This window comes from Rhinatrema bivittatum, chromosome 2 (assembly GCF_901001135.1).
Source record: "Rhinatrema bivittatum chromosome 2, aRhiBiv1.1, whole genome shotgun sequence".
Lineage (NCBI taxonomy): Eukaryota > Metazoa > Chordata > Amphibia > Gymnophiona > Rhinatrematidae > Rhinatrema > Rhinatrema bivittatum.
In genome coordinates, this window is record NC_042616.1 from 126,295,575 (window position 1) to 126,322,582 (window position 27,008).

The 27,008-nt window shown below is 43.7% G+C and overlaps 1 protein-coding gene across 1 annotated transcript in view; it reads left to right on the top strand.

Moving 5' to 3' along the window:
* KIF5B (kinesin family member 5B) overlaps positions 1–21,908 on the top strand; it is a 205,228-nt gene extending 183,320 nt beyond the window's left edge. Inside the window, 3 exon segments of the mRNA XM_029588587.1 lie at positions 16,248–16,262; positions 16,265–16,404; positions 19,341–21,908. Of these exon segments, the coding sequence (XP_029444447.1) occupies positions 16,248–16,262; positions 16,265–16,383 (134 nt within the window). The 3' untranslated portion in view covers positions 16,384–16,404; positions 19,341–21,908.
* The last annotated feature ends 5,100 nt before the right edge of the window (positions 21,909–27,008 follow it).

Genomic DNA, 27,008 nt, shown 5'->3' on the forward strand with positions numbered 1-27,008 from the left:
TGGGCTTTTTTCAAAGGGGGAATGGAGAGAGTGCCTTTGTTGACAGTGCGAGTGGGTCGTTCAGTGCGTATAGGACGAAAGGGTTCATCCAACCAATTGGAATTGTGCGAGTGGATGGACTTGTGCACTATGGTTAGAATTTTGAAGAGAATTCGGGATGCGATGGGGAGCCAGTGGAGTTCTTTGAGTATTGGGGTAATGTGATCAGCTTTCCTTGAGTTGGTGATGACCCTGGCGATGGCATTCTGGAGCATTTGTAAGGGCTTGGTGGTGGAGGAGGGTAGGCCAAGGAAGAGGGCATTACAGTAGTCCAGCTTTGAGGAAAGGGTGGCTTGGACGACGGTGCGGAAGTCATGATAGTGGAGGAGGGGTCTGAGTTTCTTCAGGATGTGAAGCTTGAAGAAACCTTCTTGAGGATGGAGTTGATCTGTTTTTTGAGATTGAGTTGTTGATCTATGATAACCCCAAGGTCTCTTACTGTGGGTTGGGGTGTTATGACGTTGAAAGCTGGATCGTTGGAGATCGCTGGTTTTGGGATGGGAGGTGAGGAGAGATAAGGAGCAGCTCTGTTTTGGAGGAGTTTAGAGCGAGGTGGATGTTGGTGAGGAAGTCATTGATGTTGGCAAGACATGTGTTCCAGAAGGCAAGGGCATCTGAGAGAGAGTTGTGAATGGGAATGACGATTTGAACGTCATCTGCATAGAGGTAGAATTTGAGGCCGAGGTCTGTGAGGAGCTGACATAGAGGTGTGAGATAAATGTTGAAAAGGGTGGAGGAGAGGGAGGAGCCTTGTGGGACACCTTGAGACAAGGGATAGAGTGTGGAGTTGGCGTTTCCTATCTTGACGGAGAACTTTCTGTTAGATAAGTAGGATTTAAACCATAGTAGGGCTAGGCCTGAGATGCCTATTTCGGATAGCCGGTTGATGAGGAGGTTATGGTTGATGGTATCAAAGGCAGCTGAGATGTCGAGTAGGGCGAGGAGGTAACAGTTGCCTCGGTCCATGCCTATGAGTAAGTGGTCCGTGAGGGAGAGCAGGAGGGTTTCTGTATTGAGGTATTTACGGAAGCCGTATTGGGCTGGATGCAGAATGTTGTTGCTTTCTAGATATTCTGTAAGTTGGATGTTTACAATCTTTTCCATAATTTTGGATAGGAAGGGCAGGTTAGAGATAGGGCGGAAGTTAGCGGGGTCTTTAGGGTCTAGTGTTGGTTTTTTTAGGAGGGGCTTGACAATAGCTTGTTTAAGAGCATCTGGGACAGAGCCTGAAGAGAGGGAGGAGTTTATGATGTCTGCGATGGGTTTGGATATAGTGTTCGGGATGGAGAGGAGGGATTTTGTGGGAATGGTGTCTGAAGGGTGGGAAGCTGGTTTAAGTTTTCTGAGAATAGATTCCACTTCTTTAGCGGAAGTCAGGTCAAGGGTTTGGAGGGTGGGTGAAGTGGGGGAAGGTTGGAGGGAGGGGGAAGGGGAGGTGGATGGAGAAGGGTGTTGAAATCTGCGGAGGATGTTGGTGATTTTTGTGAGGAAATACTGGGCGATTTCTTCGCTCTTAGTGGAGGCATCATTCTCAGGGATAGTGGGCTGAGAGGATTTGGTGAGGTTGGCAACATAATTGAAAAGGGCTTTCGGGTTGTACATGTATTGGTGGATCTTAGCTGAAAAGTAGTCTCTTTTTGTTTTGAGGGTGGTTATTCTATATTGGTGAAGGGTAGTTTTGAAACTTGAGGCGAGTTGGGGTGAGGGGGCTTTACGCCAGTTTCTCTCACGCTGCCTGAGGGTATTCTTTAGGGATCTTAGTTCAGTCGTGTACCAGGGTTGATGATTTTTTGTGGGTTTGGGTAATGTTACGTCTGGAGATGGGGCATAGTTTGTCAGCAATTTCAAGAGTCATGCTGAGCCAGGATTTGATGGCAGTCTCTGGACTGGAGCAGTCAAGGCTAGTGGATGTGTTGGAAATGGCAAGAGCCAGTTCATCTCCAGAGCAGGGTTTCCTGAAGGTGAAGGTGGTGTTGTTTGAGGGAGTGGGGGTAGTAGGGAAGTTAAGGGGGAGGAGGGCTTTTATGAGGAAGTGGTCTGACCAAGGTACAGGGGAGCAGGTGGGGGGGTGGGATGGTAGGAAGCAGTGGTTGATGAATATAAGGTCAAGGGAGTGACCAGCTTGGTGCGTGGGGGAGGCAACAATTTGTCTAAGGCCTAGAGCTTGGAGTGCAGTAAGGAATGCCTCACAAGAAGGGGTAAGGGGGGTGGCATCGACATGGAGGTTGAAGTCTCCTAGTATGATGGAAGGGATTTCAATGTTTATGTTGGCAGATAAGAATTCAATTAAGGGGGAGGGGTCCCGTTCGATGGATCCAGGAGGGGCATAAATGAGACAGATTTGCAGTGAGGGGGCTTTGAAGAGGCCAATTTCTAGCTTGGAGGGTGATGTGGTGTGGGAGAGTTTGAGATTAAGGTGTTTCTTGAAGGCTAGGAGGATGCCACCTCCTCTTTTCTTGGGTCTTGGAATGGATAGGAATTCGTAGGATTGTGTAGGTAGCTGGTTCAGGAGGACAATGTCTGTTTCTTTGAGCCAGGTTTCCGTGATGGCACAGATGTCTGGCTTGGTGTCAGTGAGGAGGTCATTTAGGATGGGGGTTTTTTTGGAGAGTGATTGGGCGTTGAACAGAATGATGGAGAGGGTAGTGAGTCCAAGGAATTGGTTGAGGGGGGTAGTGAGGATAGGGAGGAGGGATTTGTAGGGGGGGGTGGGACGGGGGGGATGGGAATGGGGGAGTCTGTTGTGGGGGAGGTGGATGCGGTTGATGTGTTGTGTGGTCATAGTGGGTGGGTAGGCAAAGGAGGAGGGAGGGAGAGGGGGTAGGTAAAAAGGAAACTGAGAGGATATAGGGTAGTACAAGGCGGGGATTAAGGTATCAAGGAGTTAAACTGAGAGAAGGGCACTGAGGAAAAGGGCACAAAGCTGATTAGGTAGGGTAAGAGGTGTAAATAGTGGACCATGCAGGTTATACAATGCAGGTCAGACAATGCAGGTTATACAGCTTAGATAACATGCACAAATAACAGAATAGAGCAATTTAAGGTGTTAGGGGGAGTAGTCCAGTGGCTGGGAGGCAGGCTCATGAGCACCTGTGAGAGGTGGGAAAGGCACTTTGAGGAGGTGCCCACTCACTCGGAGGTCCTGGAGCTGGATGGGTCTTGGCTGAGAGGCTGGCAAGTGAGCGGCGATACTTCAGGGTCAAAAGGGACTGCTGGGTGAGAAGGAGGTCCGTGTAGTACTTTAGGGTCTTCCAGGGTCCTTCAGGGCAGTCCGAAGGGGCTGGCCGAAGGGGCGCTCAAAGGGGCAGGCCCCTTTGTCGCGCTCCTTCGGCGCGTGACGCTAGGCGCGTGACGCTTGACCAGGTTAGATTTTTATAGATGACTCTTTTTTGTGTCGCTCAAAAGTGATGTCATCAATATGGGTCTTAGCATCCAGCACAGAGATTTAAAAGCGGAGTCGTTAGAAGCAGGGCAGTCCTTCCAGCTGGGGGAGGGGTCAACAGCCACGAGGTGGAGGAGGAGGAGAGGGTCCAATGGAGGGCTGGGTGCAGGAAACAGCTCAATCCAAGCCCTGGATCCTGGCTTGCAGAGCAGAGAAAAGAAAGGCAAGTACCTGTATGGAGATTTAAAAGCACATTCGTTAGAAGCAGGGCAGTCTTCCAGCTGGGGGAGGGGTCAACAGCCACGAGGTGGAGGAGGAGGAGAGGGTCCAATGGAGGGCTGGGTGCAGGAAACAGCTCAATCCAAGCCCTGGATCCTGACTTGCAGAGCAGAGAAAAGAAAGGCAAGTACCTGTACGGAGATTTAAAAGCACATTCGTTAGAAGCAGGGCAGTCTTCCAGCTGGGGGAGGGGTCAACAGCCACGAGGTGGAGGAGGAGGAGAGGGTCCAATGGAGGGCTGGGTGCAGGAAACAGCTCAATCCAAGCCCTGGATCCTGGCTTGCAGAGCAGAGAAAAGAAAGGCAAGTACCTGTACGGAGATTTAAAAGCACATTCGTTAGAAGCAGGGCAGTCTTCCAGCTGGGGGAGGGGTCAACAGCCACGAGGTGGAGGAGGAGGAGAGGGTCCAATGGAGGGCTGGGTGCAGGAAACAGCTCAATCCAAGCCCTGGATCCTGGCTTGCAGAGCAGAGATGTCCTGCGTAAGGTGAAAATTTTCTAATAGATTGCCATGACAGTTGTGTAAGATGTCAACCCTGACCATGACATGCTACACTGCACTGCAAGGGACAGAAATTCAGGAGACATGTATTTTGGGGATTTACTGGAGTTACCTCAGTCATCAACAGAGGAGGGACCTTTGTTTAAACTTTAAACTCCTTTCATGCTCAGTGCCAGGATTTGGCGCACACTATGCAGACATCACTCATCCTCCATTAAAAAGGGAAGTAAATTGTGCCAAACACTAATGGCACAGAGAAAAATGAGATGTCATCTGTGGCTCAGGTTGTGAAAAAAAGAGTAGCACAGAGAACACTATCAGCTGAGTCTCTCTTTGGCACAGATGTTCTGTGGGAGCCATCAACTAGCAAAGGCAGTGAAGCCTTATCAATACCAAAATCATCTTGGTGCCGAAACACCAAAACAGGCAAATTTGCTTCAGGTTTCAGCTAGAGAACAAGAAATTCATTAGCTATGTCACTTTTCATCTTGAATCAGATGCTTCTTCTCCAATGATTCCCTTGCCAAAAAAAGCATCAGCATCCCTTTGCTGAAAAAAAATGTGGCTGGAATTTGTAAAAAAAATAAATAAATAAAATAAAAAATTCTCAGATATACCAAACTTGCTGCCACCTCCTCCATTGGAAGAAATGTCTCCAATTTTAGACACTATGGCTTCCAGGTTGGATAGTCATCTGCTATTCTGGTTTATTAGTACAGAGATGAGATTATCCAAACAAGTTCAATCTCATTCCCACGACTCACTTTCTCCTAAGGATAAGACAACTCCAGAAGGCCCTCCTATTGTGTTGTCTGATTCTCAGGAAGGTTCTGTCTCATCTTAGTTGCCATCTCATTCCATTCGGAAAAGGAGGAATCTACAAGTCTTCTATCAGACCCTTTGCCTCAACACCCCAAAGTACATTCCCTCATAAGGATATGTCATACCCAGCCTTTGTACAAAGAATGGCAAAAGAAATCCCTTTCAGTCTGCAAGAAGATACAGAATCTAAAGAAGATATATTTGGCTCACTCAAATACATTCAGGCTTCTAAACAAGAATGAACAATGTTCTTGTCTTTCTCTACCTAGTCAGCTGGCTGAAAGAATTCAAAAGGGCATGGGATAAATACTGTTGATCCCTAAAGGCTAAGGAATGGAAATGAAGAAAAGAGTGCATGGAGTAACTTGATGGTGTGGTGGTTATTACCCTAACCAGTAATCCTTGATACAGTTGATGCAGTCCATCATTGTTCTCTGCTTCAATGGCAGGGGGAAAAGGGGCATTGGATTTGTTCAGCAACCGAGGGCCCCGACTTCTACAGTCTGGGGGAAAAAAAGTATGGGGGTAACTTGCTGATGCGGCAGTAACTACCCTTAACCAATAAGACTGATACTTTGATCCTACCCAAACATTGCTCTCACTTTAACAGCAAGGCATAACAGGGAATTGGATTCAACAGCGATCAACGAGGGCTAATATGGGGAAACTGATAAACCCAGGTGGTAACGGGGAATTGGATTCATCAGCCGCAACAAGGGCCCTGACTTTTTATGGTCTGGGAAACAGATAAGCATGGGGTAACCTCAAGACACAGCAGATACAACCATAAGCCTACTGGGCAGAGTGGATGGACCATTTGGTCCTTTTCTGCTGTCATTTCTGTTTCTCTTCAGGGCCTGTTCCTCTACCTATCATATCATAATTTCCCAAAATCAAACATGAAACATCTCAAATTATAGATTTCATAAGAGACACCTAGATACAGCAAGTTGGAAAGTGTTTCTGCCTCAGCAGAAGGCAGATGAGTTAACCAAATTAATCCTAAAGATCTTAAGGCAGAGGCCATTCAATGCCTGTTTTTTCATGAGGATGCTAAGCCACTTGGCAGCAATGGTTCACATTACCCCATTTTGCATATCTTCATATGAGACCAAATCATTAGCAACTGAAATTTCAGTGGAACCACTGTCTTCATCTGTTGACACAAAAAGTGAAAGTATCCAATAGACTTGTTCAATATGTAACATGGTTTGATTCGTCAAATCTCTTAAAGTCAATATTTTAACCAACTACAATTTCAAGAACTCTGACAGATACTTCCATTCATGGTTGTGGGGGGGCATCTGAAAAAACCTCTGTTCTCAAGGAGCCTGGCCAGGAGAAAGAGGAATTGCTCCATCTAGAATTGAAAGAAATCTTTAGTGATCAAAATTGTTAAATCTTTGGTTGAAGAACAAGATGGTGCTGATTCAGACAGCCAGCTGGCAATGTTCTATTTCAACAACAAGGAAGAACAGGTTCTTATAAACTTTGTCTAGAAGCAACAAAAATTTGTAAATGGGCAATTTCTCAGAAGATGACTTCCTAGCTTCTACCTTCCTGGAGACCATAGTCAGATATCTGAAAGGTTAAGTACCAACTTCAGCTGCACGAGTGATTGCAACATAATCATGTAGGTTAAGAAACTCTTCCAACTTTGGTGTACTCCACAAATAGACCTCTTTGCAATGTCCAACAATAAGATTCCCATGTACTGCTCCAGGGCAGACTGGCTACAGATACTGTCTCAATTCTATGGAATCTGGGATGACTCTATGCATTTCCCCCCAATTCCGCTGATATCCAGGACAATACAAAAACTAAGAAGGGAAAAAGGACATGATTTTCATTGCCCCTTTTTGGCCTAGTCAGATTCGGTTTCTGTGACTACAGCACCTAGCTTTTCAATAACCAGTAAGACTGAGGGTATTCCCATCTCTTATCATGCAGAAACAGAATCTCATGTATCCAGCCTTCAATTTTTAGTTCTGATGCTTGGATGTTGAAAGTCAGTGTTGTCTATTATTTGCCTATGGAGATGAACAGATTTCTTTCAGCTTCAGGAAGTACCAGAAGATCGTATAACATTAAATGGAAAAGATTTACAACCTGGTGCTCATGCTTTTAGTCAGGACACCTTTCAATGTCCTATCTTTATTATATCAATATCTACTAATCCGGGGTAGGCAACCTTTTTGAAGTGGTGTGCGAAGATTTAAATCGGAGGTAGGTAACCTTGGTCCTTGAGTGCCACAAAGCAATTGCTACCCTTATCTGCCAGATTCCTTTTCACAACTCTTGAATATTTTAATTGACAATTTTCAATTAAAATATTCGTTATGTAAAAATGATTGAAATTGTTTTTCCTCATATAAAAACAAATTATAAAAAAGAGAAAAATCTCACCCTCCCCCCTCCCTTGCCAATACACCCCTTATTAGTAAAACAGACCAGGCCAGGCTGCTGTACATCTCTACACAGAAACTACATGCTAGCTAGCAGAAAACCCTCAACTCAGTCATGCATATGGAATCTCACCAAATACAGAATAAAGTACCGTATTTTTCGCTCCATAAGACGCGCCTAGGATTCAGAGGAGGAAAATAAAAAAAAAAAAATAAAAAAATGGTGTGCTAAACCGGCTCTGTTCCCGGGCGTCTGTACATCTTATGGAGCAAATTAGGGGAGTGCATACATTTTTTTTTTTTTGTCCCCATTTTGTTTTCGGGTCTGGGGAGGGCCATTTCGGTCCACTCCCCGGATCAGAAAACTTTTATTGTTCTCTTTCTGGGGGGGGGGGAATCAAACCCCCCCCATCCCAACCCTTTAAATTTAATTAACTACAACCCCCCACCCTCCTGACCCTCCCAAGACTTGCCAAAAGTCCCTGGTGGTCCTGCGGGGGTCCAGGAGCGATCTCCTGCACTTGGGCCATCGGCTGTAAGTAATCAAAATGCCGCCGATGCCCTTTGCCCTTACTATGTCACAGGGGCTACTGGTGCCGACCAATGGCACAGATAGCCCCTGTGACATAGTAAGGGCAAAGGGCCATCAGCACCAATGCTCCTACCATGTGACAGGGGCCGACCAATGGTGACATAGTAAGGGAAAAGAGCCATCTGCGCCATTTTGATTACTGGCAGCCGACGGCCCAAGTGCAGGAGATTGCTCCAGACCCCTGCTGGACCACCAGGGACTTTTGGCAGGTCTTGGGGGAATCAGGAGGGTGGGGGTTGTAGTTAGGTTGTTTTTTTTATTATTCGCTCCATAGGACGCACAGACATTTTTCCCCCACTTTTGGGGTAGGGGAGGGTGCAAACAAACTTTCTCCTCTCTCACATACACACACACACATGCTCTTTACCCACCCCTTCCCCCCCCCCCCCCCACATGCAATCATTCAAACACACAAATGCTCACTTTCTCCCCATATGCAATCACACGCTTGCTCTACATGCTTTCTCTCTCCACATAATCACAAACATGCTCTCTCTCCCACAAGGCAATAACATGTACACTGTCTCTCCCACATGCTTTCACTTTTCCACATGCAATGGCACCACACATGCGCTCTGTCCCCCACATGCAGTGTCAACACACAACCACACACATGCTTGCTCTCCCACACATGCTGTTTTCTTTTTCCCTAAGATAGACATTTCTCCCCTGACACTTCCAGATCTGTAGCACTCTAGGTGATTGCCTAGTCACCTAATGAAAGAACATCCTTTGTAGGCTATCACTGGGCATGTGCAGTCTTGACGTGGCACAATCTAACCCATGCTTAACTGGAGTGCACTTCAACATACATACCACAGAGACCCCCTTAGATCACAAACCAAGGATTTCTAACGGTGCCTACAACACAAAAAAACACACCCTAACACAAATAAGAGACCAAATGGTTTCCATAGCAGGCCCCAACTGTGGAAACTCACTTCCAGAATTATTGTCTGATAACAGAATTTCAACCGTGAACTGAAAACATGGCTCTTTAGAAATGCATATGATCTAGCATAAATTACCAATATGCTGATAACCACACTACTACTAACTAAAATCATGATAGCAGAATGAACAATATGCACTGAATGACATAATGTGAATGACAATAGAATTAGAATTTATATTTAGTCATGTTGACCTAGAAATGTGTGAATATGCACTAGAATATGTATTTGTTGAATGCTAAAACTAATGTCGACGAAGAATGAAGACTGATTTTGTAAACTGTTGTGATCTTTTTTTGAACAGTATATAAAACACATAAATAAATCTCAGCACTCATGCAATATAATACACACTGACTATTCATAACATACAATTTCATTAGTACATGCAGCCATAATTCTAGCATAGAATGTATTTCACACTCAGTTCTCATATACTACTTCTTCATACCACATATACAACACCTCTTCTTAAGATTCATATCATATGCCAGCGGTCAGACTAGCCTGCCTACGATTCAGTCACAGACTTCCGAGGGCGAATCTGTCAGTCATGTCGGACAGTTGCCACAACAGTTGCCTACATCAACTGCCAGGGAGGAGCCAGAAGCCAACAGGTCTCCATGGAAATAGACCCCCTAATGGTGTAGGCGGAAACAAACCTGCAAGGGATCTCAGCCGCCCACATCGCGGGAAAAGACAATGTCACTTGCGGACTACCCTCAGCAGAGAGAGTCTAGACCAAGGGGAATGGACGCTGTCGACCACAGCCTTCCAGTTGATAGTAAACCGCTGGGGAGCCCCAGCCATGGATCTTCTGGCAACCCGGTCCAACGCCCAAGTTCCCAAGTTCTTCAGCCGCAGACGAGAACCGTAATCCCAGGGAATCGACGCCCTCGTCCAGACCTGGCCACAAGAAAATCTGCTGTTCGCCATTCCCCCATGGCCACTACTGGGCGAGATCATCCGCAAAATAGAACATCACAGGGGGCTAGTACTTCTAGTGGCCCCGGACTGGCCAAGAAGGCCATGGTACGCAGACATGCAAAGACTTCTTCAGGGAACCCTCTGTGCCTACCTCCACACAGGGACCTTCTCCGGCAAGGACCGATCCTCCACGAAGACCCAACTCTATTCTCTCTTACGGTCTGGCCATTGAGAGGACTTGCCTGAAGAAGAGCGGATATATTCTAAGGCAGTGATTGACACCTTGCTCCGAGCATGCAAGTTCTCCACGTCTCTAACTTACATAAGAATATGGAGAATATTCGAAGCCTGGTGTGAGGACTGCAACATCCTTCCGCGAACAGTCAAAATCCCCATGATCCTGGAATTTCTGCAGGACGGCTTGAAGAAGGGGTTGTCTCTCAACTCCTTCAAGTTCAGGTGGCGCGCTGGCCTGCTTCAGAGCCAAAGTGGACAGTATCAGTCTATCATCACATCCTGACGTTTCCCGCTTCCTGAAAGGGGTCAAGCAAATCCGACCACCACTAAAGTGGCCGGTGCCCCTATAGAATCTCAACCTAGTACTAGACTTCCTAGTGGGAACTTCCTTCAGACCTACATGCGATCTGTCACTACGGCTCCTGACCTTGAAGACTGCATTCCTCGTGGCAATATGTTCAGCCCATCACATCTCCGAGCTTCAAGCACTATCCTGTCGGAACCATTCCTCAGATTCACACTGGGATCCATACAGCTTTTTCACTGTTCCCCTCCTTCCTCCCGAAAGTGGTTCTCATTTCCATCTAAACCAAACCATCTCGTTGCCATCTCCAGACGAACATAAGGACTCGGAAGACTCACACCTTCTTCGCCATCTTAACGTCAGCAGACTCCTAGTCCGATACCTGGAAAGATCGGCATCTGTATGAAAGACTGACCACCTATTCGTCCTTCACAGCGGGAAGAAACAAGGGGAAGTGGCCTCGTGGGCAACCATAGCCCACTGGATCAAAGAAGTAATCAAGGTGGCCTACGTAGAGGCAGGGAAGCCTCCGCCTCTACAATTCAAGGCACATTCTACAAGGGCCCAGGCAGTGTCCTGGGCAGAAACCAAGATGCTGTCACCTGCTGAGATCTGTCAGGCGGCGACATGGTCCTCCATACACACCTTCTCGAGGTTCTACCGCCTGGATGTCCAGGCCCGGGAGGACACATCATTTGCAAGGCAGTACTAAGTGGGCCACAGGCAGCCTCCCACCCGGTTCGGGAGTAGCTTTTATGCATCTTATTGGTCCTGAGTCCATCTGCTACACACTAGGAAATGGAGAAATTACTTACCTGATAATTTTGTTTTCCTTCGTGTAGACAGATGGACTCAGCATCCCGCCCACGGATGCTCCAAAATTCGGAAGCTTCGGGTGAAAATCCCTGAGAGCAAAACAAGTGCAGGTAAGCCAGATATTACCCCTAGTTCAGGATACCCATAGTTGCCGGGTGTCTGCGTTTTTCGGTTGAGTGCACTGGTGGTCTCCAATTGGAAATCAATTTAGCCAGTCCAAGTTAATCAAGTTAGCCAAGTTATTAAAACACACACACATCCACAATTGCTTTTCGAGGAGAATACTGAAGAGCTAAGCTTCCTGCACGGGTATATGTAAGCTGACGTCAGATTGAAATCTGGCTCAGTCTCCCAACTGCTATCAGGAGTACACTATACCCATTGGTCCTGAGTCCATCTGTCTACACTAAGGAAAACGGAATTATCAGGTAAGTAATTTCTCTATTCATGCTGAAGTGTGCAGCAATTTTATACAAAGGGTGTGTTTGCATCAGTGCAATGACTTCCGGAGTACAGTACAAATTTCTCGGCTGCAAATAAGCAGGGGGAACGCCTGGGGCACCAGGTCTTATGTGGCTAATGCCATCTATGATTTCATTTGGACATCTTCCAGAATTATGATGTCTGTGGTTTCGGCCAGATGACTTCTGTAGTTAAGGACTTGGTCGGCAGATGGCTGGTCGAAGTCTCGGCTGGATGTTGTGCCTGTTAAGGGCAATCTGTTCGGAGAGGACCTGTAGCAATTGGTAAAGCATTTGGGAGGGTCTAAGGGGCTCAAGTTACCTGAGGATAAGCCAAAGAGTGGTAAGAGGACTTTTTCTACCCGTTCCCGCTTTCGAGATACCAGAAAGTATCGCCAGAAGAGAAGGAAGATAGGTGCACAGAGGTCAAACTTGGCCAAGATGCAGTCCTTTCAGGCGGATGCAAGCCTGCTAGGGTCAACCCCAGCCAGAGAACTGGGGAACTAAGTCCTCACAATGAAATGAGGCTAGTTCACTCTTCTCCAGTGGTCAGAGGGCATCTGGCCGTATTCAACGAAGTGTGGACCAAAATAACAATAGACCAGTGGGTTCTGAAAGTGATAAGACACAGTTTTGCATTACATTTTGCTTGGTCACTCCGGGAGGCTTATGTCTTTTCACCTTGCACAATCCTGGCCAAATGGGTAGCAATTCGTGACACGGTGATCATTTGCGGTGCTTGGCGGCCATAGTACCGGTCTGCAAGGAAGAGCAGAAAAGAGGAAGATATTCCATTTACTTCGTAGCACCAAAAAAGGAAGGGTTCTTCTGACCAATTTTGGATTTGCAGAAGGTCAGTTCGGCCCTCCAAGTGCCTTGGTTTCAGATGGAAAGTCTTAGTTTAGTCATGGTGGCAGTACGAAAAGAATTTCCTGGCATTTTGGCTTTCACCAAAGCATATATGTACATATCCATTCGGCCAGAGCACCAGAAATTCCTAAGATTTATGGTTCTAGGAGGGCATTTCAGTTTTCAGGCCCTTCCGTTTGGGCTTGCCACAATGCCAGGTACATTCACCAAGGTAATGGTGCTAGTTGCAGCAGCTTTTCAGAAGGAAGAGGTATGCTGGTGCACTCATACCTGAACGACTGGCTTATTCGAGCAAAGTCTGAAGTCTTATGTCAGCAGGTGATACAGAGTGTTCTGAGCATGTTGTGTTCGTTGGCTGGGTTGTGAACCTGGCAAAGAGCAACCTAGTGCCCTCCCAGTCTTTGGAGTGTCTGGGAATGCAATTAGACTCCAAGGTGGGCAAGGTTTTTTCTGTCAGCAGATAGGATAGAGAAGCTGCAGACCAAAGTTCACTGGGGTTGATGGCATCAGTGCTGGATCCTAGTACACTGGGTGTTCGTGCATATTGAGACCTCTTCAGAAGGTGCTCTCTCTCGCTGGAGTCCTTTGTCGGGGGAGTCCAGAGCCAATCTTTATGGTGGCTTTCTAGTCTCAGTTTGAAATGAGGAGTGAAGTTAGAGATTCCAGAATGGGTGGTTGTCAGCCTGAGTGGTTAGGTAGCAGTTTGCTAGGGACAGGCAACTCAGGGCCGATGGTCAGCCAAGGAAGCGTCTTGGTCTATCAATCGATTAAAAATGAGAACAGTTCATTTGGCGTTGCTTTTGTTTCAGCAGCAGTTGATGCATCGACAAGTGAGTGTCTTATTGGATAGAGTAACTATGGTGGCTTATATTAGCCGTCAAGGGGGAACATGGAATCAGATGGCTCAGGAGCTGTAGGATTTTTTGTCTGGGCAGAGCAAGCACCTGGAGGTTCTGGCAGTGTCCCCACACAGCAGGGATGACCAACGTTCAGGCAGACTTTGTCATCAGAGACTTAGATCCTGTTGAGTGGGAGTTGGCAGAGGAGACTATGAACCTCATTCAGGTCAAGTGTGGTGTTCCTCGCAATGGATCTGATGGTGTTATGGCAGAACGCCAAAGCGTCCTGCTTTTTCAGTCGCAAACAGAGTAGGGGCAGGAGGAGTCGATGCTCTCATTCTACCATAGCCACCAGGGATCCTTTTGTATGTGTTCTCTCCATGGCCCTTAGTCGGAAGAGTGATTTGGCGAATAGAGAGGTATCGGGGCAAGACGATTCTCATTGCCACAGCACCCTTAGTTCATGGATTGCATAAATCTGGCAGTGGATGGTCCGCTGATTTTGGACATGTACAGATGTTGCTTTGGCAAGGGGCCAGTCTTTTGGGATCAGGTGGATCGCTTCTTCTGTCTCACAGCTTGGCTTTTGAAAGGCATCGATTGAGAAATAAGGGTTATTTCAAGGATCTCATTACCACATTGTTACAAGCTAGGCGACCTTCTACATCTTTGGCATACGTGAAAGTGTGGAAGATGTTCAAAGTGTGATTTTGGAACAGAGAGAGTACAGCCTACTCTGGCTTTGATGTGGCATAGTCAGACTTTTTGCAAAGGGGTCTGGTCAAGGGTTTGGCGTTAACTCCATTCGAGTGCAGGTGGTGGCATTGGGATGTTTTTGAAGCAAGATGCAAGGAGTTTCTCTTGTTTCATATCCAGATATTGGTTTGTTTTTTTCAGGAAGTGAAGCATTTGTGTCCTCTGAAGAGGATTTGTCCATCATGGAGCCTTAATTTGGTTCTCTGAGTTCTTTGTGGAGAGCCGTTCAATCCCTTGAGGCGAACATCTTGAAAGATTTGACTCTGAAGACAGAGTCTTTTGGTGACTATTTGTTCGGACCAGGACAGATTTCGGAGCTTCAGCCTTGTTATGTAAAAACGCTTTCCTACAGATTTCAGAAGGTGGGCATGTTGAGAACGGTATCATCTTTCCTACCAAAAGTGGTCTTTGCCTTTCATCTCAAGACAGTGGAGCTTCTGGCTTTTCCAAATTTGGATTCGACCATGCCCTGTTCAAGAGAGTTTCATCTGTTAGATGTGCTTCAGGCATTGAGATATCTCAAGGTTATGATCAGATTTCGGACATCAGATCACCTATTGGTGCTATGGTGTGGGCCAAAGAAGGGGTCTAAGACTTCCAAGGCTACTATTGCATGTTGGTTGAAAGAGGCAAGTTTATTCAGCTTACATCTGTAGAGGGTGTCCTGTTCCTGAGGGTCTGTAGGTGCACACACCAGGCATGCAGGCAGGCCTAATGGGCAGAATTACTTGGTGTCTCCACAGGAAATTTGTCACTCAGTGACTTGGTCATCTTTGCTTACCTTTGCCAGGCGTTACTGTCTGGTTGTCAGAGTACTGGAGGTGCCAACTTTTGGAGAGGGTTGTCTGTGAGCAAGGCTATCCTGCCCAGTTTAGGGGTGTTTGGGTATATCCCAGGAGTCGGGACTGAGCTGGGGTACAACAGGAAAGGAAAACTGGTTCCTACCCGCCTAACTTTCGTTCCTGCAGGTGGCATACTAGGTTAAGTAGAAGTTTCAGCAAAGCTTTTCTTCTCCATCTGCTGGTAGGGGAGGCGAAACCCAGGAGTCTGGACTGATCTGTGGTACTTCAGGAATGAAAATTAGAAGATATGAACCAATTTTCCGTTTGAGCAAGTAGCTTAAACATTTGCATAGATATCTTAACAAAAAAGATTCTCCATAGCTTGAACCTCCTGTTGCATAGTTAAGAAAAAAAAAAAAGCCTTTTTGCCTATCCTGAGTAGAATAGCCAAGTTGGGGTAAATTGTAACAAAAAGCAACAAGAAAAATTGACATTCATATTTTGGAAGTAATTTTTCATTACAAAGCTAAGATCACTTTCACGTGAAAAGGAGACAGTTGTGCTCTCAATTACAATATTAGAATTCTCCAAAAACACGTAAGTTTTTCTAATCAGCACAAGTTTGAGCCAATCCCTGTGGACCAGTTTGAGACTTCTAAGGAAAGAAGAAAACCTTGTTTTATGTGTGTGTATATGTATGTTTAAAGGAAATATTTGATGGAGGTACTGTTGCATTCAAAGATAATGTATTCCAGGGTTCCTGGAATACATTATCTTTATAATGGTGGTGGTCATACCCAGTTTGTGTTGAATGTACTACAGAGTTGATCTTGGTTGTCATTGTGACTGTTTTTGCTGGATGCACTTAAGTAACATGAATTTTTAAAGCCTTTCTTTTAAGAGTAAAGACTATCTAAAACAGGGCTTCCCAAAACCTGTCCTGGGGACCCCCACAGCCAGTCGGGTTTCAGGATATCCACAATGGTATGCAAATTTCTCATTGCATATTCACTGTGGATATCCTGAAAACCCGACTGGCTGTGGGGTCCCCAGGACAGGTTTGGGAAGCCCTGATCTAAAACGATATGCTTTAAGTGGTATTCTGATCAATGTGTGGTCCTCTGCATCATCCTTCATAAAAAATCAGTTTTTAGATGTTTAGCAGATGGACACCATTAGTCTTCAGAGTTTTGAATAATGTCTCTGAAAATTCTGTCTTATACAGTAAGTACTAAGAAGTTGTATGTCAATGATTTTTGTCATGTAATTTTGTTTTATTTAGCTAAGCCTATTCGTCCTGCCAGCACCCAGCAGCTTCACCAACCCATCCAAATACAATTCGTGGAGGAGGTACATTGTCTCAGAATAATCAGCCAGTCTCAGTGCGTGGTGGAGGAGCACGACAGGATAAAGTGTAACCTCTTTCAAGATCTATAAATGTACGTTAAGGGTTTATTTTCTCAGTTGTGTATGTTGAAGTGCAGATGACTCCTGTTACAACAGAAATCTGTTTAGATTCTCGAGTACAAATAATTTATTACTCAGTTAGTTGTATTAGTACTAGAAGAAGAGAGATCGGACTTTCTTCGTATAGAAGTACTGTAGCAATTTCCATAAACTCTCTGAAAGAGTGGGTGCAAGGTTCTGCCATACAAAAGGGAGAGGGTTACTGGGAGAAAATTGAAAGTTATTCTTTCTCGGGATGAGTGTTTATAGTTTGATTAAACCTCTGTTTATCTCCTAAAAAAAAAAAATCCCTATGTTATTTTTGCATTGAAGCATAACTGATTTCAGATTAAAATAGTAAAAGAAATCCACAGGGAATACATTCAAAATTAAGTTTTATATAAATTTAATTTTAAACTTATAGCATGTTTTCTTATGCTTAGAGAGAGAAATACTCTGCAGTAATTGAATAAAGGGTCATAATCCATTACAAAAAAGTAGAACACTATATAGACATTGGAGTCTAAAGGATTTCATGAACGTATAGTAACATAGTAATGACAGCAGAAAAAGACCAAATGGTCCATCCAGTCTGCCCAGCAAGCTTCTTATGGGTAGTATCTGCTGCACCTTCCAGATTATCCCAAGTTTCTCTTAAGGGTAGCAACTGCCACTCTGTACGGTTATTCGATGAACCTTCTTTGAAAATTTGCTTATGGACTTTGCCTCAGAAGCAGTCCTGTACTTTTTCACTTATGTCTACCTGAGTAAGTGGGCTTTTGATAATTGCTACATTATATGCCATTGAATTGTCCATAGGATTTACCTGAGTAAGTGAACTTTACTTGAGTAAATGGCTTTTAAAAATTGATATGAGCATGTTACGTTTATACGCATAACTTCTTTGAAAATTACCCCCAAAATAGCATTTTAAGTTTAGCAGCAAAGCCCTCTGCAGTGCATCATTATCAACATCCAGAGGACTCAAAATGGTTTGTTATGCTTGAAGCAAAGCTGTTTTGGCATAATAAACTTCCTAGTCATATTTTTGAAGTGAAATGCTAAATAAAAATAATTTGTAAATAGTTAAGAGCAATAATTGTTGTCGTCTTAATGTGAGAAGATATATCAGCAAGCATGTTGGTTATTATAGTTTTAGTCCATTTCAAACATTTGAATTACATTATATAAAGATTATTACACTATACCAATTTCTTACTTTTATGCATATGGATAAAATTTATCAGGCTAGCCTACTGTATTGGTATCACATTTGCTTAGGACTGGATATTTCGTTTTTCTTATTATACAAATAGAAAATGTAAATTGATCTGAATAAAGTAAAATAGTGAGACTAGAGTATTTTAGGAAGAGTAGTAATACACTTCAACTGAATAGTCAGTACAATTGAGATGAATGAAAACAAGGATTGCTAAACAATATCCTTAAATTGTTAGAAGAAAAGACAAGAATAAAGTGCAGCATATACTTTTTAAATAACCGAAAGAGTGGTATTGGATAAAAACACAGGATTTGATCTGCCCTGTTTTGAAATGCTGTGGGATGTTTAGTTCAAATATGTGCTCGACCTTTAATTGTGACCCCTGAGGCAGGCTGAAACACTGCTGGTGTCTAATATCCATAGGATTGTCTATTCCATCTACTGCGGCAAACAGGATTTCACAGCAACTTGATAATAAGTACCATTTTCAAAGTATTTGTGTGGATCTATGAACACACTTTTTTTATTTTATTTATTTTTAACTACAAACAAAAAAAAAAATAGGACTCATTCAGGCCGATACAGTACAGTGCGCTCCGGAGCGCACTGTTAACCTGCCCTTGGACGCGCGTTTTCCCTTACCCCTTATTCAGTAAGGGGAGGATAACACGCGTCCAACCCGCGGCACCTAATAGCGCCCTCAACATGCAAATGCATGTTGATGGCCTTATTAGGTATGCCTGCGCGATACAGTAAGTAAAATGTGCAGCCAAGCCGCACATTTTACTTTAAGAAATTAGCGCCTACCCAAAGGTAGGCGCTAGTTTCCTCCGGCACCAGGAAAGTGCACAGAAAAGCAGTAAAAACTAGAGATGTGAATCGGAACTGAAATCCGAACCGATTCTGGTTCCGATTCACATCTATAGAGATGTGAATTGGAACTGAAATCTGAACCGATTCTGGTTCCGATTCACATCTCTAGTAAAAACTGCTTTTCTGTGCACCCTCCGACTTAATATCATGGCGATATTAAGTTGGAGGTCCCGAAGAGTAAAAAAAAGTTAAAAAATAAAAAAAGAGAGAAAAGAAGAAAAAAAATTTAAAATGGGCCAGCGGCTGTCGGGCCGAAAACCGGACGCTCAATTTTGCCGGCGTCCAGTTTCTGAGCCCGTGGCTGTCAGCGGGCTCGAGAACCGACGCCGGCAAAATTGAGCGTTGGCTGTCAAACCCGCTGACAGCCGCCGCTCCGGGCTAAAAGGAGGCACTATGGACGCGCTAGTGTCCCTAGCGCCTCCTTTTGCCTGTTTCTACCGCACCTCCTAATTTAAATACTGAATCACGCGCACCGGCAAGTGGCCGGTGCGCGCCGGGAGAGCGGGCGTTCGTCCGCTCTTCCGCGAACTTTACTGAATCGGCCTGATTTTAAGGATATTGTAATATTGCGTGGAAAATGACTAAACCTATGTGCTGCTTTGTGGGATAAGACAGCAGTTCATTATTAAGCAATATTTATCTGTTGCCACTCTTTCAGTTATTTAAAAAGTATACATTGCACTTTATTTTGTCTTTGTTTATAGTGAGGTGCTATGCCTGGATTTGGTTATAATATCCTTAAATTGTGGATAAAGCAAAAGTGTTACTATATGCAGCTACCATTTTGTCTTGGGTCTTTTTTGTTTGTACATTGAACTATGTTTTCTTCTATAGTTGCTGAAAGCTCAGTAGGGTATGAAGAGGATTGGATACCATGCCGGAGAGATGGCCATTCCATGGAACATAGCACTCCTGCTGGGGAATGGAGGAATCTTTTGAACATGTATAAACTATACCTGGCCTGTACAGCTCACTTTTTCCCATCCCCTTTTCACAAATTCTGCTAATTCCCAACAAAACTAGAGTGCAATTTTGGCGTCTTACAAAAGAAATGACTTGTAATTTAAAGTGTAGCTCTGTCCTTTTCACAGTTGTCATTCATGTCTTAATTTAGTCTGCACTGTGCCAAGTTGAATGTATGTTACAGGTTAAGAAAATTTAGTTGAAATGTCCTTGCTTAATTTGTGTACATTTTGTTGTCTTAGGGAACATGAAAGAATGTTAACATATAGATAAATTTTTGAATTTTAACCATTTTAAACAGAACACTACTGTCCCTGGTGAATCAAGGCAGTACGTACATGGAGTCTCAGAAAAACATTGCATTTTAAACATTGGCACTCTTTAAGTTTATACTAAATCTAGATATGAAGTGGGCTTAATGACAGCTGCCATTTGGCACTGAAATTTTCAACCCATGGAATAATCAAGATTTCAGTTTGAACATAGCTGCTTATCTTATCTAAATTGACACTGATGCCAGGTTATTTTGAGTCAAATACTGTACATTAAATTAGTACAATTTTACAGTAGAATGAAGGGTTTTGATTGTGTATAGGAGAATATGTTTGTCCTGTCCATGATTCCACATTGCCTAGCCTGGTAGGGTGAAAAATCCTGCTTCATTCTTATGAACCTTTCTACTAGGACCACTATGACACCATTCAATTTTTATCCTTTTAATCTAGTAAAATGCACTATCTGACTGTCTTCAGTTCAGTGAGCTTTTTTACATATCCATATTGTATCAGTACCAAATGTATTTAAGTTAAAATATAGAATTTCAATTTTGAAAATGTGGTACATTGAACATTGAATAATGGTTTTAAATACCTAATGATGTTGACGTGGAGTAGCATTCGTTACAGTTTCCATGGATAGAAATTGCAGTTGCTGTTTTCCCAACTACTCACATGCACAAACCACAGAAATTTTTCTTATGTATGAAAATATTTATGCCTACACCCAATGTCGTTTAGCATATCCGAATGAAAATAATTATTTTGCAGACTACCTTCTTAGTTGTTTTGTTGCAAATTAAAAAAAAAAAAAAAACCTTGACTAGCAAGTTATCTAAGAAAAAAAGGTAACTTGCCTCATAAGATTATCATGTAACATGCCAATTTCTCTTAACTTCCCTGGAAGAGGTGGAATGAACAGCTATTCAACTTGTGCATAAGATGGAGTTTTTTGTTTTTAAATATCTCATCTTCCAAGATCAGATATTGCTCTGTTTTCATTAACTCAGGGTTTTGCCCTTGGTTTTATCAATATTTGGAACGTAAATGATAAATACCTTTGTGAAGAATTTTATAAAAAAATGAAATATTTGTATGGTGATTGGAGACATCAATAATTTGGACCCCCAATGAGATTGTTTTTCTATTTCCCTGTAAGTATTTCTGTGGTCTCCCTTTTATAACAGTTTTTCTGAAGATTGTAAACTTCTAAATGATTTAACAGCCAAAACGTTCCTTACAGAATTCTATGGTAATACCGGGCCCTTTGTAGCACTTGAAGTAATGCTTTTAGTAGTAAACAAAGATTAACACTCCAAGGATATGATTGGTGGAGTTTTATGCAGCAGGCTAGGTTAAAGCAAAATATTGCTTAGAAAAGAAAGTACTCAGGAATGGCTGGGAAGTCATGATAAAGGTTTTGTGATACAAGCTTGCACTATTTAAAAAAAAACAAATTTAAATGTTTACCTTAAAATTAAAATTTGTCTTCCCTTGAAAACCTATTTGGAATAAGCCGCATGTTTTCTCTTGACCGCCTCTGCTCTGCTAGTTTCATTCCTGTAAGTAATTTACCACAGTTATTGGTGCTGAACATTGCTCTGTAATAAACAGTTAAATAAACTGTAACTAGCATGAAGCTTAAAATGTGCAGTGCTACCTTTTTATGTATATTACATTTTTTTCATTGTTACCAAGAGTTGCAGTTTAGAATTGGTCAAAAAACTGCTGTTTGGTTTCATTTGGCTTGGCTAGAAGACATCGTTTGGCTAGTATGATCATTTTGTAAATTCAAATCACTACTCTCTATTATAAAAGCATTGTTTGGTTTGCATTGTTTTATTTTTTAGATGGGGTTTCTTTTGTGTGTTCCTCTGGATCATATTTTAAGAAAATGGTTTAGAAGGCAAGTCTGACGAAATATATTTATTCATGTTGATAAACTAAATTATTTGCATAATTTAAGAAAAACTGATTCACTGTATATAACTAAATTTGACATGAGATGAGGGTGTAGAGTCCATTGACAGAATTCAGTGGTTTAATTGCAGTGCATTGAGAGACATTAAAACAGGATTGAGTTGGAGAAGATGCCATAAAAGTTTAACTTGCATGCTGTAAATGTATTTGTGTTCAAATAAAGACCAATATCTTTTGAAATTTAGTGAACTTTTTGAAGATATTTCAACAATGTTGTTTCAAAGTTGGGTTGAAAAGGACGTTTTATCCAGTTCAACCCTCTTTGATTACCCACATTTGGGCACTCTGTGGTGATCCAGAGGAAGGCAGAAAGCCCTGTGGAAGTTCGGCCAGTCGTGTTCCTCAGGCAGAATGTTCTCAAGAAGGTTATGGAGAAAATTTGAGTCCAGAAACTGGGAATTAGAATCTCACCAAATAAGAATGCAAGTAACAAGTATAAATACCTTGGAACGCATTCAGCCTTATTACTTAAGTGAGTGAAGATATGAGCTGGATCCATAGTTTATAATTTAACCACTGGCAGCAGAAAAAATACATGTTGTATATGCTTAACTCTCCTTCATTTTAACACAGCAGTACTTCAAAATAAAAGTGATTAAAAATTCCAGGAAGGCACATTAAAAGGTTTTTTTTTTTTTTTGTTTTTTTAATTGCTCTGTGAACAAGCAGGAAAAACAGCCTCACAAATGTGTGATGGCCCAGTCTTATCTCTCTCTCTCTAAGCTCAGAATGAAGTCTTTCTGAGCATGTGCAGGAGCTCTGTGTTCTGGCCTCATGCAAGTCTCCTCAGTCTTTTTTTATTCTGCTGCAGCAGTAGTAGGACATTTTTTTCTCTCAACAGCCTGCAGTATTTTTGATGCTTAGCTTTTGTCTTATTTTATTTGTTTTTCAATATTTTAATTTTCAAGTCTCCTTCTGTAAAAAAAAAAAAAATAATAATAATAATAATCTGGGAATAGCATTTTCAGTCATGTCAGGAAATGCGCTGTTTACGTAGGAAATGTGGCTACTGCTGATTTACACGAGAATTGCTTTAGGTGCCAGGGTCCCACTCATGACACTGCTAATTGTGAGGCTTATATCAGGATGTCCGCGAAAGCGATAAAATATAGGCAACTTAAATCTATGCTGAGACAGTTTTGTCAGGATCTGATCAAGGCATAGATTTAACAGGCTCAGTTTACAAACAGCTTTAATTAAAGAAACATGGATCAAACATAACATAGGTCCTGGTTTAACAATATGCAGGAGAAACAAAAATTATTCAATACTGCCCTCTTACCAGGCAAGTGAGGAGTGAGATCCAAACTGAACCAAATTCAGAGCAGCTCTTACAGACCCAGCCCATTGAATTAGGGATTCATTTTGCCAGTGCAGACTCTCTGCTGGCTGCGGGTTTAAACAGGTGTGCTGTCAAAGGTGGGTCGCCTTTTGGGCCAATGAGATTTTGCTGGGTGTGTCCCAGCTCCTAATACCTGGAGAATAGAAATAATATTGCTTCCCCAGCTCTCCATAGCCAGTATGGCTTTCCCTGGAGGACTCCAGCCTGTTGCTCCCACAAGCAGTGATTCAAGACCTGCTAATCCTAACAGTTTTACCTTTTGGTTAGGATATTTCCTTAATCGGTGAACCTGCACTTCATAAAAGAAAGATTGAGTCACAGAAGCACTACACTAAAAGCGCTTCATTTTTCTTTACTTTGGAAAAAAAGAGCACTTCTACTTTGGGGCATAGCTCTAAGCACCACAAATCTGAGCACTCACAGAAGTCATCGGCGCTGAAGATCTTAGTGCCATCCTCGACAGTTTCATCAAGCAACTGCAGTCCTATTTGGTGGCAAAGCTGGCACAGTCTCACTTGGCGCCAAGAACAGCACAGTCTCCATCAACGCAGAAAAAAATTAAAGAAACCATTAGAGTTGATGGTGCCAAAGAAAAAAATCTCTGGCTGCTTAATCAGAAATGCAACCAGGTACATCTGTGTGAGGTCAGTCAGCTTCAGACTATAAGGTCAAATGTTCACCATCCATCTTGGTGCCAAAGTCTAACACATCTTCATGTACTTTACTACCTGATATAAGTAGTCAGGCCTCTGTGCAGAGAATGTGGCATTATTTTGTTAAACACACTTATCGGGTAGATTTTCAAAGTCCTACGTGTGTAAATCCCAGGGATTAAGATCGTGGCTGGGCCTTGCACGTGCTGGGCAAATTTTCAGAGAGGCCTGGCTATGCGCATAAACCCCGGTAAGCGCACAACCGCTGGGCCTCTTCAAAGAGGCGGGCCGCGACAGCGCCATTGAACTCAGTCCCAAAGACACACTCCAGCAGCCGGCCAGCACACGCAACTTACTTCAGCCTGGGGACCTGAAGTAAGTTCTAAAACAAAAATAAAGGTAGGGTTTGGGGGGTGGTGAGGGGAAGAGGGAGGGAGTTTAGGTAGGGGGGTAGGGAAGTTTCCTCAGAGTCCACTCCTTAATTGGAATGGACTGGGAGGGAACTGGGGAAGGCCCGAATGCATCACCATGTGGAATTTGCATAAATTCTCCCCCCTTGTGCGTGCCGTCTGCACATATATGCGTGGGCCAACAGATTTTATAACATGCGTGCGCATGTTATAAAATTGGCGCGTCCATGTGTGCGTGCCAGGAAAGCACGCACATTTTAAAATCTACCCCTATATGAAGGGAAATGCAATCACAGGAGCAGCCTTCATCCAATTTTGGAAAAATTGCCACAAATTAATCTGTCTCCAATTTTATCTTACCAATGGCCTTGTGAAAGTGGGCATAGGCCTTTTTCCTTTGCCTAAAATTTAAGCGCTCCAATTCACATGCCAGAATCTGATTTGAATTCTTTTGACTCTGTTTTGGAACATTCCATTAGAATTTCTAGGGCTTACCATCTTAGCCTTAGCAAAAGATGGAAAGAAGTAGCCTACCAGCCTACCAGAAGACCTTTCCTACCCAGATTTTTTTTTTTTTTTTTTTTTTTACCTCAAAAGATAGCTGAATAAATCCTCTCTTTGCAGGAAAAATTGAAAACAGAATAATCCTTGGGAGCATTGAAAGACATCAAGCTTCCAAAACAAACCTAGACTGATCCAGTGCATAAGGCATTGAAGGATCTTCAAAACAAAGTTATGGGCTACGTTTTTTGTGTTGCCTGTAGCAAAGAAGAGTAGATCTCAAATATAGTGTTTCATCGGCCTGGACATTCCTTAAGAGTATAGCTTTCTCATGACTTGGTAAGTAGTTGAGTAGGCACTCCGCAAAGCCAAAAAATAAAAAATGCATTCCAATAGTTCTGACATACTACAGATGCATGGATAATATGGGCAAGAAGTTCTTTCAAGTGCTATGCTGCAGAGCAGAATATCTGCCCACCAATTTCAGATGACTCATATCTATACAACATTTTTGCAAAAAATAAGGATGATCCACCTCACTCCTTCTGTCCTTCAAGGGAAGTTCCAAACACACTTCCAATAGGCAGTCTGTCTCATCAAGCCAGTTTTTGTCAATTTTGATACTTTCCAAGTGACCAAAGACTAGGATATCTCAAAGCCTCTGGTTTAAGAAAGGATGTACACGAGAAGCTTGCAGATGCCCCTTGCACAAGAGACAAAGTTAAAGAAACAGTGAATATAATAAGGGATCAGTATGCAGACTCCTCAAAGTTCCTTAGGCTCGTCAGCCTCCCAGAAGAAATACCATCCATATAGGAGATATTGCCACCCTCAGAGGCATTATACTCTCTACCATTACTAGAGGCAGCAATATCAAATGCAACAGCAACTGCAACATTTACAGGCTAGACCTTGTGCAAGGGACAGGAATCAACCCAAGTCAAGTCACAAGCCATTACAAAATCAACATTAGGATCCTGCCTGTAGGGAAAGGCTGCAATTCTTTTATCACCAGTGAGTCCTCTGTATCATACAAAAGGTTTATCATTTAAATTTTAACATGCTTCCTCCAATAACTTCATATCAGTTTCCTCACGTGCTGAAAGATTGTCACTAGTAAGACAGAGGAGATATATCCCTCCTGTCTCCCATTCCATAGAAGTAATTCCTGTGGTGGAAAGGGGCAGGGCCTTTTACTCAAAATACTTCCTTATTTCCAAAAAGTCCAGAGGCTTTCTTCTCATCCTGGCTCTGAAAGCATTGAAGATGTTTATCAAATGAGAGGAATTCAAGGACTAACTCTGTCAACCATCTTTCTTCTGCTGCAACTGAATAACTGGTTAACACTAGATGTCAGAGATGCTTATACCCACATTCTTGTTTCATCCAGACAACTGGAAATACCTCAGATTTACAGTAGAAGACAACTATTATCAATATAATGCCCTTTTGGTCTATCAGCAATCTGCATGAGGAACCCTCAGTGGGCCTTGCTATCCCAGTGGTGGCAGGTATCCCAGGATCTGGCGGCGCCGGTACGGTCACGGACCCCTCTCTACGTCTCCCTGATCTGGTGAGAAGCCCTTTCCAATATGGAAACCGGGCTCCCATTTCAGCCCGTGCTGCCCCAGATGACCCTCACCACCGATTGCCTCACCTTAGGGGTGGGGGGTCCACATGGACGGCCTGCATACCCAGGATCTCTGTACTGCAGCCAAAGCCCACTGCCAGGTAACTTCCTGGAGCTTCGGGCAATCCAGTATGCCTTGTGGGCCTTCCAGGACAGGCTGTCCTACAAGGTCGTCCTCATTAGAACAGTCAACCAGGTGGTGATGTGGTACAACAACAAACAGGGTAGCACGGGCTCCTTCCTCCTCTGCCAGGAGGTGATGCAGGTCTGGGATTGGGCCCTTTCCAGAGGGATGTTTCTACCGGTCACCCTGAACACACTGACAGACTTGCCTCAGCCCGGTCCTTCCAGCCACACAAGTGGTCCTTGAACCCTGCGGTGTGGCAGCCCATTCGTTCCATCGCTGGGGCACGCTGGACATGGACTTGTTCGCTTCTCCCCACAATCACAAGGTGAGCACGTTTTACTCCCTGATTCTGGGGAAGGGCCATCTGGCCTGCGACGCCTTCTCCCTTCACTGGGGACAGGGTCTCATGTACGTGTACCCCCCCTATCCAGCTCCTCTCGAGGACTCTGACAAAACTGCAAGAGGATGGAGGGACCATGATCCTGGTGGCACCCTCCTGGCCAAGGCAGGTGTGGTTTCCTCTTCTCCAAGACCTGTCAGTGGGCGCATCGATCCAGCTGGGGACGGCTCCCGACCTCATATCGCAGATCCAGGGCCACCCGAATCTCCAGGCCCTGGCCC